General features: G+C 45.2%; 1 protein-coding gene across 4 annotated transcripts in view; it reads right to left on the minus strand.

The window, feature by feature from the left end:
* Positions 1-12,574, minus strand: part of LOC142311040 (L-threonine ammonia-lyase-like) — a 290,375-nt gene that overhangs the window by 192,502 nt on the left and 85,299 nt on the right. For all 4 annotated transcript variants that reach the window (XM_075349048.1, XM_075349046.1, XM_075349047.1 and 1 more), the window contains one exon: positions 4,291-4,532. In XM_075349048.1, coding sequence (XP_075205163.1) covers positions 4,291-4,532 — 242 coding nt within the window. The remainder of the gene's footprint in view (positions 1-4,290; positions 4,533-12,574) is intronic.

Here is a 12,574-nt window from a genome sequence, read left to right on the forward strand (position 1 = left end):
TTTTTCTCCATTTTTTTCTCCATTTTTTCGCCACTTTTTCTCCACTTTTTCTCCACTTTTTCTTCCCTTTTTCTCCACTTTTTCTCCACTTTTTCTCCACTTTTTCTCCACTTTTTCTCCACTTTTTCTCCATTTTTTCTCCACTTTTTCTCCACTTTTTCTCCACTTTTTCTTCACTTTTTCTTCACTTTTTCTCCACTTTTTCTCCACTTTTTCTCCACTTTTTCTTCACTTTTTCTCCACTTTTTCTCCATTTTTTTCTCCACTTTTTCTCCACTTTTTCTCCATTTTTTCTCCATTTTTTCTCCACTTTTTCTCCACTTTTTCTCCATTTTTTCTCCACTTTTTCTCCGTTCTTTTTCTATGGTCGGTCTACCCATTAGCTCTGCCATGCATAGTGTAGCTCTACACCTACTGCACATGTTACTTTATGATTGACATCTCTTTCGTACCAGAGCTGTCTAAGCCTACTCTGACCCCATATTTGTCATTACTATATTGTCCTTGTACTGTATTATGACATTTGTATCTTGTGTTTCATTTCTTGCTGTGTTGCAATTTTTTTGCTGCATCCCAATTGTACCTCTACATTGTTCGAGTTTATGTTATTGTTCTCTCACTCTTATGTGATACTGATTATTGTCATTTTTCATGATTACATGCAGATAAGTCCAATCTGACGAAGGCTCAGGCCGAAACGTCATTTGTAACTTGTTTTGGACAAAAACATATATGCTTATGAAAAATTTTTTTTTCTTAATACGGACCAATAAAGAGTGATTTTGCATTACTATCCGTTGTGACTTACTGACTTAGTATGGGAGATTTAGAGTGCCAGGTTACTCACTAATTTTATCTATTATTACCTCTGAGCACCTATATACCAGTGAGCAGAGCTTCCTCTACAGTAGTTCTCCTGATTAGGCATGCCCTTACCTCATGAACAGGGCATTGCAGCTTTGGTAGCAACCATTACGACATGGACTCTGCTGCTGTGGACCCGAGAAGAGTGAGTGCAGATTCATTGCACCCACACTCCTCACATGAAGGGTCCGCACTCCTAGAAAATGGGGGATACGTTCCCTGAGTGTCTCCCCCCCATATTCTAGACGGTCCAGAGTCGTCGTGGGACCCCTTTATTTTTTTTCTTACAATAAATTGGTGAAAGAGGAAATGTTTTGGGGACTGTTTTTTCAAATAAATTTCTTTGTCGATTTTTTTTTTTTGTTAGTACTGACAGTTTATGATGTTGGGTATCTAATAGACGCCATGACATCACAAACTGCTGGGCTTGATCTCAGGTTACTTTACAGCTAGTATCAACCCGATTTATTACCCTGTTTGCCACTGCACCAGGGCACGGGATGAGCTGGGGTGAAGCGCCAGGATTGGCGCATCTAGTGGATGCGCCACGTCTGGGGTGCCTGCGGCCTGCTATTTTTAGGCTGTGAAGGCCCAATAACTATGGACCTTCCCACCCTGAGAATACCAGACCACAGCTGTCCGCTTTACCTTGGCTGGTGATCCAATTTGGGGGGGACCCTACTTTTATTGTGTAATTATTAATATTTATAAAATAATTATAAAAAAGAGCCTGAGGGGACCTCCACATTGGATCCCCAACCACGGTAAAGCTGCCAGCTGTTGTTTTCAGGCTACAGCCGTCTGCTTTACCCTAGCTGGCTATCAAAAATGGGGGGACCCAACGTCATTTTTTTTTTTAACTATTTTTTAAATAGAAAAAATTAATGGGCTTCCCTGTATTTTGATTGCCAACCAAGGTAACGGCAGGCAGATGGGGGTGGCAACCCATAGCTGTCTGCTTTATCTGCGCTGAGAATCAAAAATACCGCGGAGCGCTACGTCATTTTTTTAAAGATTTATTTTTACAGCACTGTGATGTCCAGCAATCAAAATACAGGGAAGCCCATTTTGTTTTTAGTTATTTAAATAAATAATTAAAAAAAATATATATGGGCTCCCGCTGCATTTTTTGTATTGCTAGCTAAGGGTAATCCAAGCAGCTACTGGCTGCTAACCCCCACTGCTTGGTGTTACCTTCACTGGCAATGGAAAATCCAGGGAAGCATTTTTTATTTTTTTTGCCAAAAAACTACAAAAAAAGGACGTGAGCTTCGCCATATTTTTGTATGCTAGCCAGGTATAGCAGGCAGGTGCTGGAAGAGTTGGATACAGCGCCAGAAGATGGCGCTTCTATGAAAATGCCATTTTCTGAGGCGGCTGCAGACTGCAATTCGCAGCAGTGGGGCCCAGAAAGCTCAGGCCAACCTGTGCTGCGGATTCCAATCCCCAGCTGCCTAGTTGTACCTGGCTGGACACAAAAATGGGGCGAAGCCTACGTCATTTGTTTTCTAATTATTTCATGAAATTCATGAAATATTAAAAAAAGGGCTTCCCTTTATTTTTGGTTCCCAGCCGGGTACAAATAGGCAACTGGGGGTTGGGGGCAGCCGTACCTGCCTGCTGTACCTGGCTAGCATACAAAAATATGGCGAAGCCCACATAATTTTTTCAGGGGGCAAAAAACTTCTGCATACAGTCCTGGATGGAGTATGCTGAGCCTTGTAGTTCTGCAGCTGCTGTCTGTCTGTATGGAGAAGAGCAGATAGCAGCTGCAGAACTACAAGGCTCAGCATACTCCATCCAGGACTGTATGCAGAATATTTTTGCCCACCAAAAAAATGACGTGGGCTTCGCCATATTTTTGTATGCTAGCCAGGTACAGCAGGCAGCCACGGGCTGCCTCCAACCCCCAGTTGCCTATTTGTACCCGGCTGGGAACCAAAAATATAGGGAAGCCCGTTTTTTTTTAATTATTTCACTTATTTCATGAAATAATTAAAAAACAAATGACGTGGGCTTCGCCCCATTTTTGTGTCCAGCCGGGTACAACTAGGCAGCTGGGGATTGGAATCCGCAGCACAGGTTAGCCCGAAGTTTCTGGGCGCCTCTGCTGCGGATTTCAGTCCGCAGCCGTCCCAGAAAATGGCGCTCTCATAGAAGCGCCATCATCTGGCGCTGTATCCAACTCTTCCAACAGCCCTGGAGCCAGGTGGCTTGTTGGGTAATCATGAGTTAATACTGGCTTTGTTTTACTAGCCAGTATTAAGCCAGAGATTCTTAATGTCAGGCACGTATGACCCGGCCATTAAGAATCTCCAATAAAGGGTTAAAAAAAAACACCACACAGAGAAAAAATACTTTAATAGAAATAAATACACAGACACATTAGAGACTCCATCTTTATTACCCCCTGTCAGCCCTCCACGATCCTGCTCTTCTGTCTTCTTTCTTTCTAGTGTAGTAGTAGTGACGATTGTAGTGAGGATGAGGTTCACCAGCTCATCACTTGGGGTGGGGAACCTCATCCTCACTACAATCCTCACTACAATCGGGAAGCAGCGTGCAGCCTTCACTCCGTGAGTGATCAGTGCTGGCTGTCAGCGGTAACAGCGGTAACGCTGACAGACGCGTTACCATAGCAACGGTGCTCTCGGAGCCGCGGTTAGCGGTGACGTCACCGCTAACTGCGTTGCTATGGCAACGGTGATCTCCGTTAATGGCCGGCTGTGTCAGCCGGTCCCTAACGGAACGGGGAGTCGACCGTGTGCTAGAGCATGTCGCCGGTACACGGCGATACACATATGTGCACCGTGTACCGGAGAGATGCACTCGCAGGTCCTACATGACACGTCATAGTCATGTGACCAGTCTGTAGCCAATGAGATAATAGCCACGTGACTGGTCACATGGCTATTTTGACGTCACGATAGGTCCTGCATCTCTGCTGGCAGTGCCGTCACCGGGAGGATTCAGCGATCATCGGATGGAATAGCGGCAGGAGACAGAGTGCAGAAGGGATCGCGAGGACCGGTAAGTGTTATGGCAATGTTTATTAACTGTTTGTGTACATTTATAATGCATTTTTATGTGTTTGTGATTGCCTCCCATTATAGCCTATTGGCTCGAGTTCGGTTCGTCGAACGTTCGACGAACCGAACTCGAACGGGACCCCCGTTCGGCGAACCGACCTCGAGCCGAACCGCGACCAGTTCGCTCATCTCTAGTAATCACACCGAACTGGAGAATCATATTCACAGGTCATTTTCATCATACAAATAATACCGCAGAAGCTATGCTGGTATTGTGCACATTCACTGCTAGTTTCTATTGCACTGTGGGGAGGGGGGCCATTTCAATTTTTGCCTCAGGCAGCAAGAAAACTACAATTAGCCCTGATAGTAGATAATACTCCAAAATCATACTTACTCCTCAATATAGAGGTATCCATTCTCTTGAGCTAGTCTCCGGGCATGGCTCTGAGCATCTCTTGCTGTGGGTCCAAATAAAATAACCATAGCACCATAGTCACGGCACATTTTGACTCGGTTTGGAGATGTTCCAGCTGACATTATGACGAACACAGGGATTTGTAACTCAGATGCATGATAAGCCACAGCCATGGCAAAATTACTGTCTGTAGCCACTATCACTCCTTTTCTTTGCTGATCCTGAGGAATAAAGAAAGTTATAATTTCCAGTATAAACAGTGAAAGGAAATCTGTCAGCTTGTGTTTGCTTTGTAATCTGAGAGCTTCATTATTTAGGGGCAGAGAGTCTGATTCCAGCAATCAATATCACTTACTGGACTGTTTGGTGCAGTTTTGATAAAATCTGACCACTTCCTGTGTACACTGTACATTGACAGCAAGCTGCCAATCAGGGGTGGGAACTGGGTTACACAAATTAGCCTGACTGTCATGTATGTAAGACCTAGTCTGGCAGTGATAGTCTCTTTCTGATAAAACACTGATTTTATTGAAATTACAACATGCAGCCCAGTAAGTGACACATCCCTAGAATCAGGCTCTCTGCTCCTACATTATCCTACTCTCAGATAAAATAGCAAAAACTGCTGACAGATTTCCCTGAATTGTTGCAAAGCTATAATGGTTAAATATTTTGGGTATTTCCTTATTCAACTAAAAAATTGAACATTGATTGTATTCGATTTGTTTCCAATAGTTTATGTATTTCCTTTCTCAGGTAATCAATCTGGTGCAAGATAAAGTCACAGCATATTGTTTATAGGGCATTTTGTCTCCAAAGGGTTAAACATCATAGAGTGAGCCCCCAATGCAGATACTGCAAGCCACATTAGTAGAGCAACCCAAATGAAGTGAGGCACCATCCCATTGGTTAAGTATATATGCACAGGGCCTGCCATTTTCAGACTTATAGCAACATTAGCAAAAAGTGAGGATTCATGTGACTTCTCTTTAACAAGAGACAGAAAAGTGTGAAGGGTCAATCAGCCCAGCCACGTATTTCCAGGGATTCAAGGTTCATAACTAACCACATTAGGTCCTATTTTTGGGAAACCCCTGAATTTTTGGAGATGAGAAAGATTACAAGGAGAACATTATTTTGCCTTGGAGAATTTGTCTTGCTTTATATAAATGACTGTAGGTGAGCTTCTCTGAGTTTTTCTTTTATATAGGATAAGACCCTATTTACGTGCTTTTTCTTTGCAGCTCATATTGATTGACTGTATGAATGAGCGCTGTAGGAAAATTGAACACTGTCTTTCCCCAGATTACAGTTGATCATTAGGGGTATATAATTTACAAGTTATATTATGGGAAAGGGACACCTCTAAAATTGAGTGCTTCTAATTTGACCAAAATATATATATTAAAATTGATCAGAATAACACTAAATATTATGGAAAATCATCAAAATTGGCCTTTTTCTAGATTTAGAGTTCTGTGTGTTATATGAAAAGGAGTTTGCAACACTGAAAGCATGGATAGGTTGCCATTAGTGATGAGTCAGCACTATCATGCTCGAGTGCTCGGTACTCGTAACGAGCGACTGGACGCTTGGAAGGGCTCGACTTGTATATTGAGTTTAATGGAAAACCAAAGCGGTAATTCCAGCAAACTTGGTCCAGAAATATAGGTATAAAAAAGATTTTATTGAATAATAAACATTAAAAGCCATGCATGTAGGTCACAAAAAATTAAGTCCAGACAGAGGACACGTTTTGAACGTCTAGTTCTTAATCAATCTGTGAGAGATTGAGTAAGAACTAGACGTCTGGACTTAATTTTTTGTGACCTACATGGACTGTTTTTAATGTTAATTATTCAATAAAATCCTTTTTTATACCTATATTTCTGGACCAAGTTTGCTGGAATTACTGCTTTGGATTTGATGTCTCAAGTTTTGCCGACTTTACCTTCCCAGCACAGTCCTGCAATAGGGGTGTTATTGGATCAGGTGAGCTGGAACAACATTTTTTTCTTTGAGTTCAATGGAAGTCTATGGGATACTTAAGCATTTTTTCAGAAACTCTTATTGGTGATTTATCTTTATTACTTTTCCCTAAGGTTTGTTTGTGAGTATCCTTTAGGACCTGGGGACGGGGGAGGAGGGGGGTTACCCATGTATTTCTTTCCAGTATGACTGATTTATAGTCAAGAATAAATTGTTTAGGGGGAACCACAGATGTAGGAAAGGATCAACCAAAAAACATACCAAACAGAACAACTATGAGGAAGAAGACAAAAAAGTGGTGTGCAAAGAATAACTTAATAGGATCACCAAATGTCAATAAAAATGGTTTTTGTTCAAAAACTGCAAAAAAAAAAACAACCCAGACATACAGAACAGCTGATACATGTATATATAAGCACAGAGTCAAAGGTTTGTTCCTGTAAGTAAAAATACACACAATCCCCAGTCATCTATAATGATAAGATCAGGAAGAATACAAAATATGTAATGGGAAAAATATAAATAAGTACCATCAGTGACACAAAGCCACGTGTCCTGAAGTATGAAGAAAAGTCTACAAATCTACAGCAGGGTGATAGCAACAGTTGGTGCCTACTGAATTTGAACACAACCACCATGAAATCATCCACGATCATGCTGTGTCAGGCCAGGAATAAGGGTAAGAACGCACTTTGCGTTCACCTACTTGCAGTTCTAAACGCACGTTTTGGGCTTAATTGATTTGACCAAAGTTGCCTTTTTCTCAACCTTAGCGCTGAAAACGCATGCATTTACCGCGTTTTTGATGCGTTTTTAGCGCTTTTTACATGCTTTTTCACCTGCGTTTTGACAGATGCGTTTTGAACATCAAGACACTGCTAAATAAAGTTTAATCTGTCAAACACAATGAAAAAAGAGAAAAAAAAGGAACACAGATTTTGAGAAATAATAAAGAAAATAGAAATATAGACTAAAATTATAGCGGTAATATACTATTTATTGCAAAAATAGCATTAAATTATAATTTTTTATTAATTTAATTGTCGGACTATGTGTGTGTGTAAAGGGACATATGAAATCATTATTTTAATGTTTAAAAAGCATGCGTTTTGGTAGTCCAAAACTCATGTTTTCTGCACATAAAAAGCAGGTAAAACTCTGGAATTTAAAGGAATCTTGGTTTTTGCCATTTCTCATTGACTTCAATGTTAGCAAAACGCACCCAAAATGGCAAAAACAACTGACATGCTGCTTCTTTGAACGCATGGTTTTTGCCACAAAATATGCAAATTAAACGCAGCGTTTTGAAACGCAAAGTGCGGTCTGAAAATCACCATTTTCCATTGACTTTGCTGTGAAATCAAAACGCATGCCTTTTGGCATGAAAAAGGTGCTTCCCAAAACGGACCTAAAAAGCACCTAAAATGCAGGTGAAAATGCAAAGTGCGTTCTTACCCTAAGACCAAAACACATGTGCTTAGAGCAAGAGACAAATGCACATAAAATGTTAGCATACTACGCTTGCTAGCAAGCAAGAGCCTGCTGAGAGATGCCAGAATGAAAATGTGGGGAAAAGGGGTGGGGGAAAGGCCCCAGGTGTATCGCCACACTAATGTGGCTTTGTCAGGGGTAGCAGTAGATGTACAGCTGATGGCTGTAAAATGGTAAAGTGGGAGGCTGGAGAGGCGACTGGGGATTGTGTGTGTTTTCCCTTAGGCGGGCTTTGCACGTTGCGACATCGCAAGCCGATGCTGCGATGTCGCACGCGATAGTCCCCGCCCCTGTCGCAGGTACGATATCTTGTGATAGCTGGCGTAGCGATAATTATTGCTACGCCAGCTTCACATGCACTCACCTGCCCTGCTACCGTCGCTCTGGCCGGCGACCCGCCTCCTTCCTAAGGGGGCGGGTCGTGCAGCGTCACAGCGACGTCACACGGCAGGCGGCCAATGGCGGCAGAGGGGCGGAGATGAGCAGGATGTAAACATCCCGCCCACCTCCTTCCTTCCATATAGCCGCTGGCGGCAGGTAAGGAGATGTTCCTCGTTCCTGCGGCTTCACACACAGCGATGTGTGCTGCCGCAGGAAAGAGGAACTACATCATACCTGTCGCGGCAATACCAGGGTGTGCTCACCCTCGTTCCCCCCGCTTACGGGCAGAGGCAACCTGGCGTGCAAAAGCCGTCAGTCTTCCCTCGCGCCCAAGTGGTCGGGTCTGCGTACCCCTCCAGGCTCCCTGGAAGCACCTCACAAAGGTAGCTCCAGAGGGCTAAGCAGAGCCGAGCACCTGCTAGCCTTGAGCCGAAACTGCGTCCCCGAGATCTCTGCATCCCAGGACCGACGCGTCTTCAGACAGAGCAAGAGCAGGTAGGGAGACGACGTGTATCCGTCCACTGCATCCAACCGCCACCTGAGGAGGCGCCGGTGGGGTGATGCAGGCCATGTTCCCGGGGAAGCATCATAAATTTAGCTCCCGGTTTCGGCCTGCATTCTTAGCAACGCCCCCTCCACTGCTCCAGAAGCCGCTCCCTCTAGTGGGCCGTCTCTCCCTCCATGCTGCCAGAGAACACTGGACGCCATTACATGTGGGGAGCAGACATGGGTGAAATCGCCTCCTTGGCTCTGCAACTCTGCAGCACTATATACCGCTCTGTTCAGCGGTATATCGCTGTCTTTCTAGCGGCGTGTGCCTGCTGGCTGGCGGTGTATATCAGCTTTTAGCGGTATATACTGACTGTGTCTGCAGGTATATACCGACTGTTTAGCAGTGTATGCCACTTTACTATTGGTATATACTAGCTCTGTATAGCAGTCCCTTTCTAATACTGCTAGTAGCTCCTCACCCAAAGTAGTGTAATACTGCTAGAGGCTCACAATACTAATTGTACATTTGTTGCTGACATGCGTAAAAACCGCAAGGGTGATAAAGCTTCCCAGGCATCCTCTATGGACCTGTACTATGCTTGTACCACCTGTGGAAGCTCGTTTCCCAATGGGCGAAGCTATCCACTCTGCCGGGGCTGCGATGCCCCTACTACAGTGTCACAACAGGCGTTGCCGGACCAGGGGGTCGTGCAATCTGTGGGTTCGGCCCCGGCCACCATTCAGGCAGCACCCCCGTCTGATGAGGCTATCCCTGCATGGGCTCTTCTGATGTCTAAAAGGTTAGATGACCTGGCCACTCAGATATCCCAGCCTACCACAGGCTCCCACAGCCTCCCCCGGCTCAGCTCCCTCAGAGGAGCCCACCTTCGTCTGGTGTATCATCCCCAGTACGTAAAAAGGCTGTCTCCAAAAGGCGCCATTGCGACCGCTCCGCCTTGTCTGACTCACACGATGGTCAGTCTGACTCAGGCTCCGTAAAGAGGATTAAACCTGGCTCAACTACCTATGTTGCAGGTGCTCTGGAGAAAGAGAGTCCATGTACAAAAGAGACTCCGGCACACTGAATGAAGCGATGAAAAGAGTCAATTATGTGCTCAAAAAAATTTTTTATTATTTTTTCGTTATTTTCATAGAAGATATAGACATTGTCCGACGTTTCAACCCTGTGGGTTTTTTTCAAGGACTATATCTATTGTACTAGAAAAATATATTCACGAGGAGCACCAAAAGGTAATGTTTCTCAAATAATCAAGAGGTTATCTGTGATGCCTTGGATGTATATTCATTAATGAGAAATGATACATATTGTATGTAGGGGCCAACTGCCTGGACACCTTGTCTCAGATAACAGCTTGCATCACCATATATGGAATATCACTTTGAAGGTACAATGCACCTGTGTTTTAACTATCATGGATAAAGTTCGAAATACTTAATGGACGGACTGGATGTGGGAAATCCCATAAATATGTGGCTCCCAATATTGAAGCAGTCTAAGACAATGTGTGGGATATTGATAATAGGCCAAAAGGCTCATAGGTGATGACCGGTGGTGACCTAGAGCTAGGGAGCCTCAGGCTCCGTGACCTTTAGTAGTCACGATTCCCGAGACTCTGACTCTGATTCAGATGTCCCTTCTGAGTCTAGGCATATGGAAGACACTTTAATAGCGGCTGTCAATCACTCTCTGTCGATTTCTGATCAGCCCTCAGACCCGACTTCTCAGTCAGCAATCAAGCGAGCCAAGAAGCCTCCTAAGTCCTTTGCCCAGGATCCGATTTTTCATCAAATCATATCTAAACGGTGGGATCACCCTGATAGGAGGTTTAAGAAAAAATCCTCCTCTTCATTCGCTTATCCCTTTCCTCCGGAAATGGTTAAGCCCTGGTCGGTACCCCCCGTTGTGGATCCGCCAGTATCTAGACTGGCTAAACACACAGTTATGTCTGTTTCAGACAACGCGTCTCTCAAGGACTTGTCCGACCGCGCAGTTGAGGCTGCGGTCAAATCCATTTTACCAGGCTTCGGGCTCCTCTCTGCGCCCCCTGTTTGCCATGACATGGGTGGCAAGAGCTATGAGCGTGTGGAGTAGGAACCTGCGCAAGTTGCTTCGCCCTTGCAATATTCCTCCAGAGGCTCTTGAGATTCTTGATTTGTTCTCTCTCGCCTCTAATTATTTTCTTCACGGCTCCTTAGATGCAGCTAGCTGGTCAGCCCTAACGGCAGCCAATGCTGTCTTCGCCCGTAGGGTTCTGTGGCTAAAAATATGGAATACGGACAGTGCCTCCAAGAAGTCCCTGTCCACACTTCCCTTCCAGGGTCTTCGTCTGTTTGGTGAATCCCTGGACAAACTCATATCTGAGGCGACGGGTGGTAAAAGTACCATTCTACCACAAAAGCGGCCTGTACCCAGAAATTTCAAAAAATCTTCTTGGCGCAGGCAGTCCTTTCAGCCTGCCCCCCAAAAACCATAGGCCCAAGGACCGTCCCAATGCTCAGATCGAGGATCCGGTCCCTCAAGGGGCTCTTCTTGGCATTCCCACTCCAAGCAACCTAAACCCAAAGGACCTCGCTCTGTACAGGCCCCCTCAGCATGACGCCAGGTATCCCGCAGATCCGACTCCTGTGGGAGGGCGGCTTCTACTTTTTCGGGATATCTGGCTAGACCACACTCACGATGCTTGGGTTTGAGAAATCATCACCTCAGGTTACAAAATCGATTTCCATTCCCTGCCGGCCAACAGGTTTCTGCGTTCTCGTCTTCCAAAGTCCAAAACGGAAAGCCAGGCCTTATTTCAGGCCATAGCCTCTTTACAGAAAGCAAACGTTATCATTCCAGTGCCCCTGGAACAGCGCGGCAAAGGTTTCTATTCAAACCTTTTTGTCATTCCCAAAAAAGATGGCTCTGTCCGCCCTATCTTGGACCTCAAACGGCTGAACAAATTCGTACGGATTCGAACTTTCCGAATGGAATCATTGAGAGCAGTGCTAGCCACCATGGAACCTGGAGAATTCCTAGCTTCCATAGACGTTCAAGATGCTTATTTACACATTCCCATATGTGTCTCTCATCAACGGTTCCTTCGCTTTGCTGTAGGACACCGTAATTTCCAATTCAGGGCCCTCCCCTTTGGGCTGGCCACTGCGCCTCAGGTCTTCACAAAGCTCATGGCGGCCGTCATGTCCATTTTACACCCCAGAGGCATCCTGGTCGTTCCCTATTTGGACGACCTTCTTGTCAAAGGGTGCTCTCTTCACGTTTGCTCAGAAAGCGTGCAGATTTGCCTAGACACGCTGTCAAGGCTAGGGTGGCTTATCAACTTCAACAAGTCATCCCTCATTGCTCATCAGCGCATCACCTTTCTAGGTATGCTGATAGACACGGCTCAGTCCCGGGTTTTTCTTCCAGAGGACAAGAGGTCTTTCCTGATCCGGGCCGCCCAATCCCTCCACTCTCGCCATCACACATCCCTTCGGAATGGAATGAGAGTGTTAGGCAAGATGGTGGCGGTCATAGAAGCCGTGTCCTTTGCCCAGTTCCATCTGTGTCCTCTACAACTGGATCTTCTATCCTCCTGGGACAAGAATCCAGCTTCCCTGGACTGGTCAGTCTGCCTAGCTCAGTCGACGCTCAGCTCCCTCGTCTGGTGGACTCAAGCCTCATCCCTATCTCAAGGGAAGTCCTTCCGCCCGGTCCACTGGCAGGTACTCACGACGGATGCCAGCCTGATAGGCTGGGGGGCGGTGTTTCTCCACCACACTGTTCAGGGATGCTGATTTCCTTCCGAGCACTCTCTGCACATCAATGTTCTGGAGATCAGAGCCATATTTTTGGCCCTTCAGAATTTTCAACAATTACTATTGGGCCTCCCTGTTCGGATCCAGTCAG

Source organism: Anomaloglossus baeobatrachus, chromosome 5 (genome assembly GCF_048569485.1).
Source record: "Anomaloglossus baeobatrachus isolate aAnoBae1 chromosome 5, aAnoBae1.hap1, whole genome shotgun sequence".
Classification (NCBI taxonomy): domain Eukaryota; kingdom Metazoa; phylum Chordata; class Amphibia; order Anura; family Aromobatidae; genus Anomaloglossus; species Anomaloglossus baeobatrachus.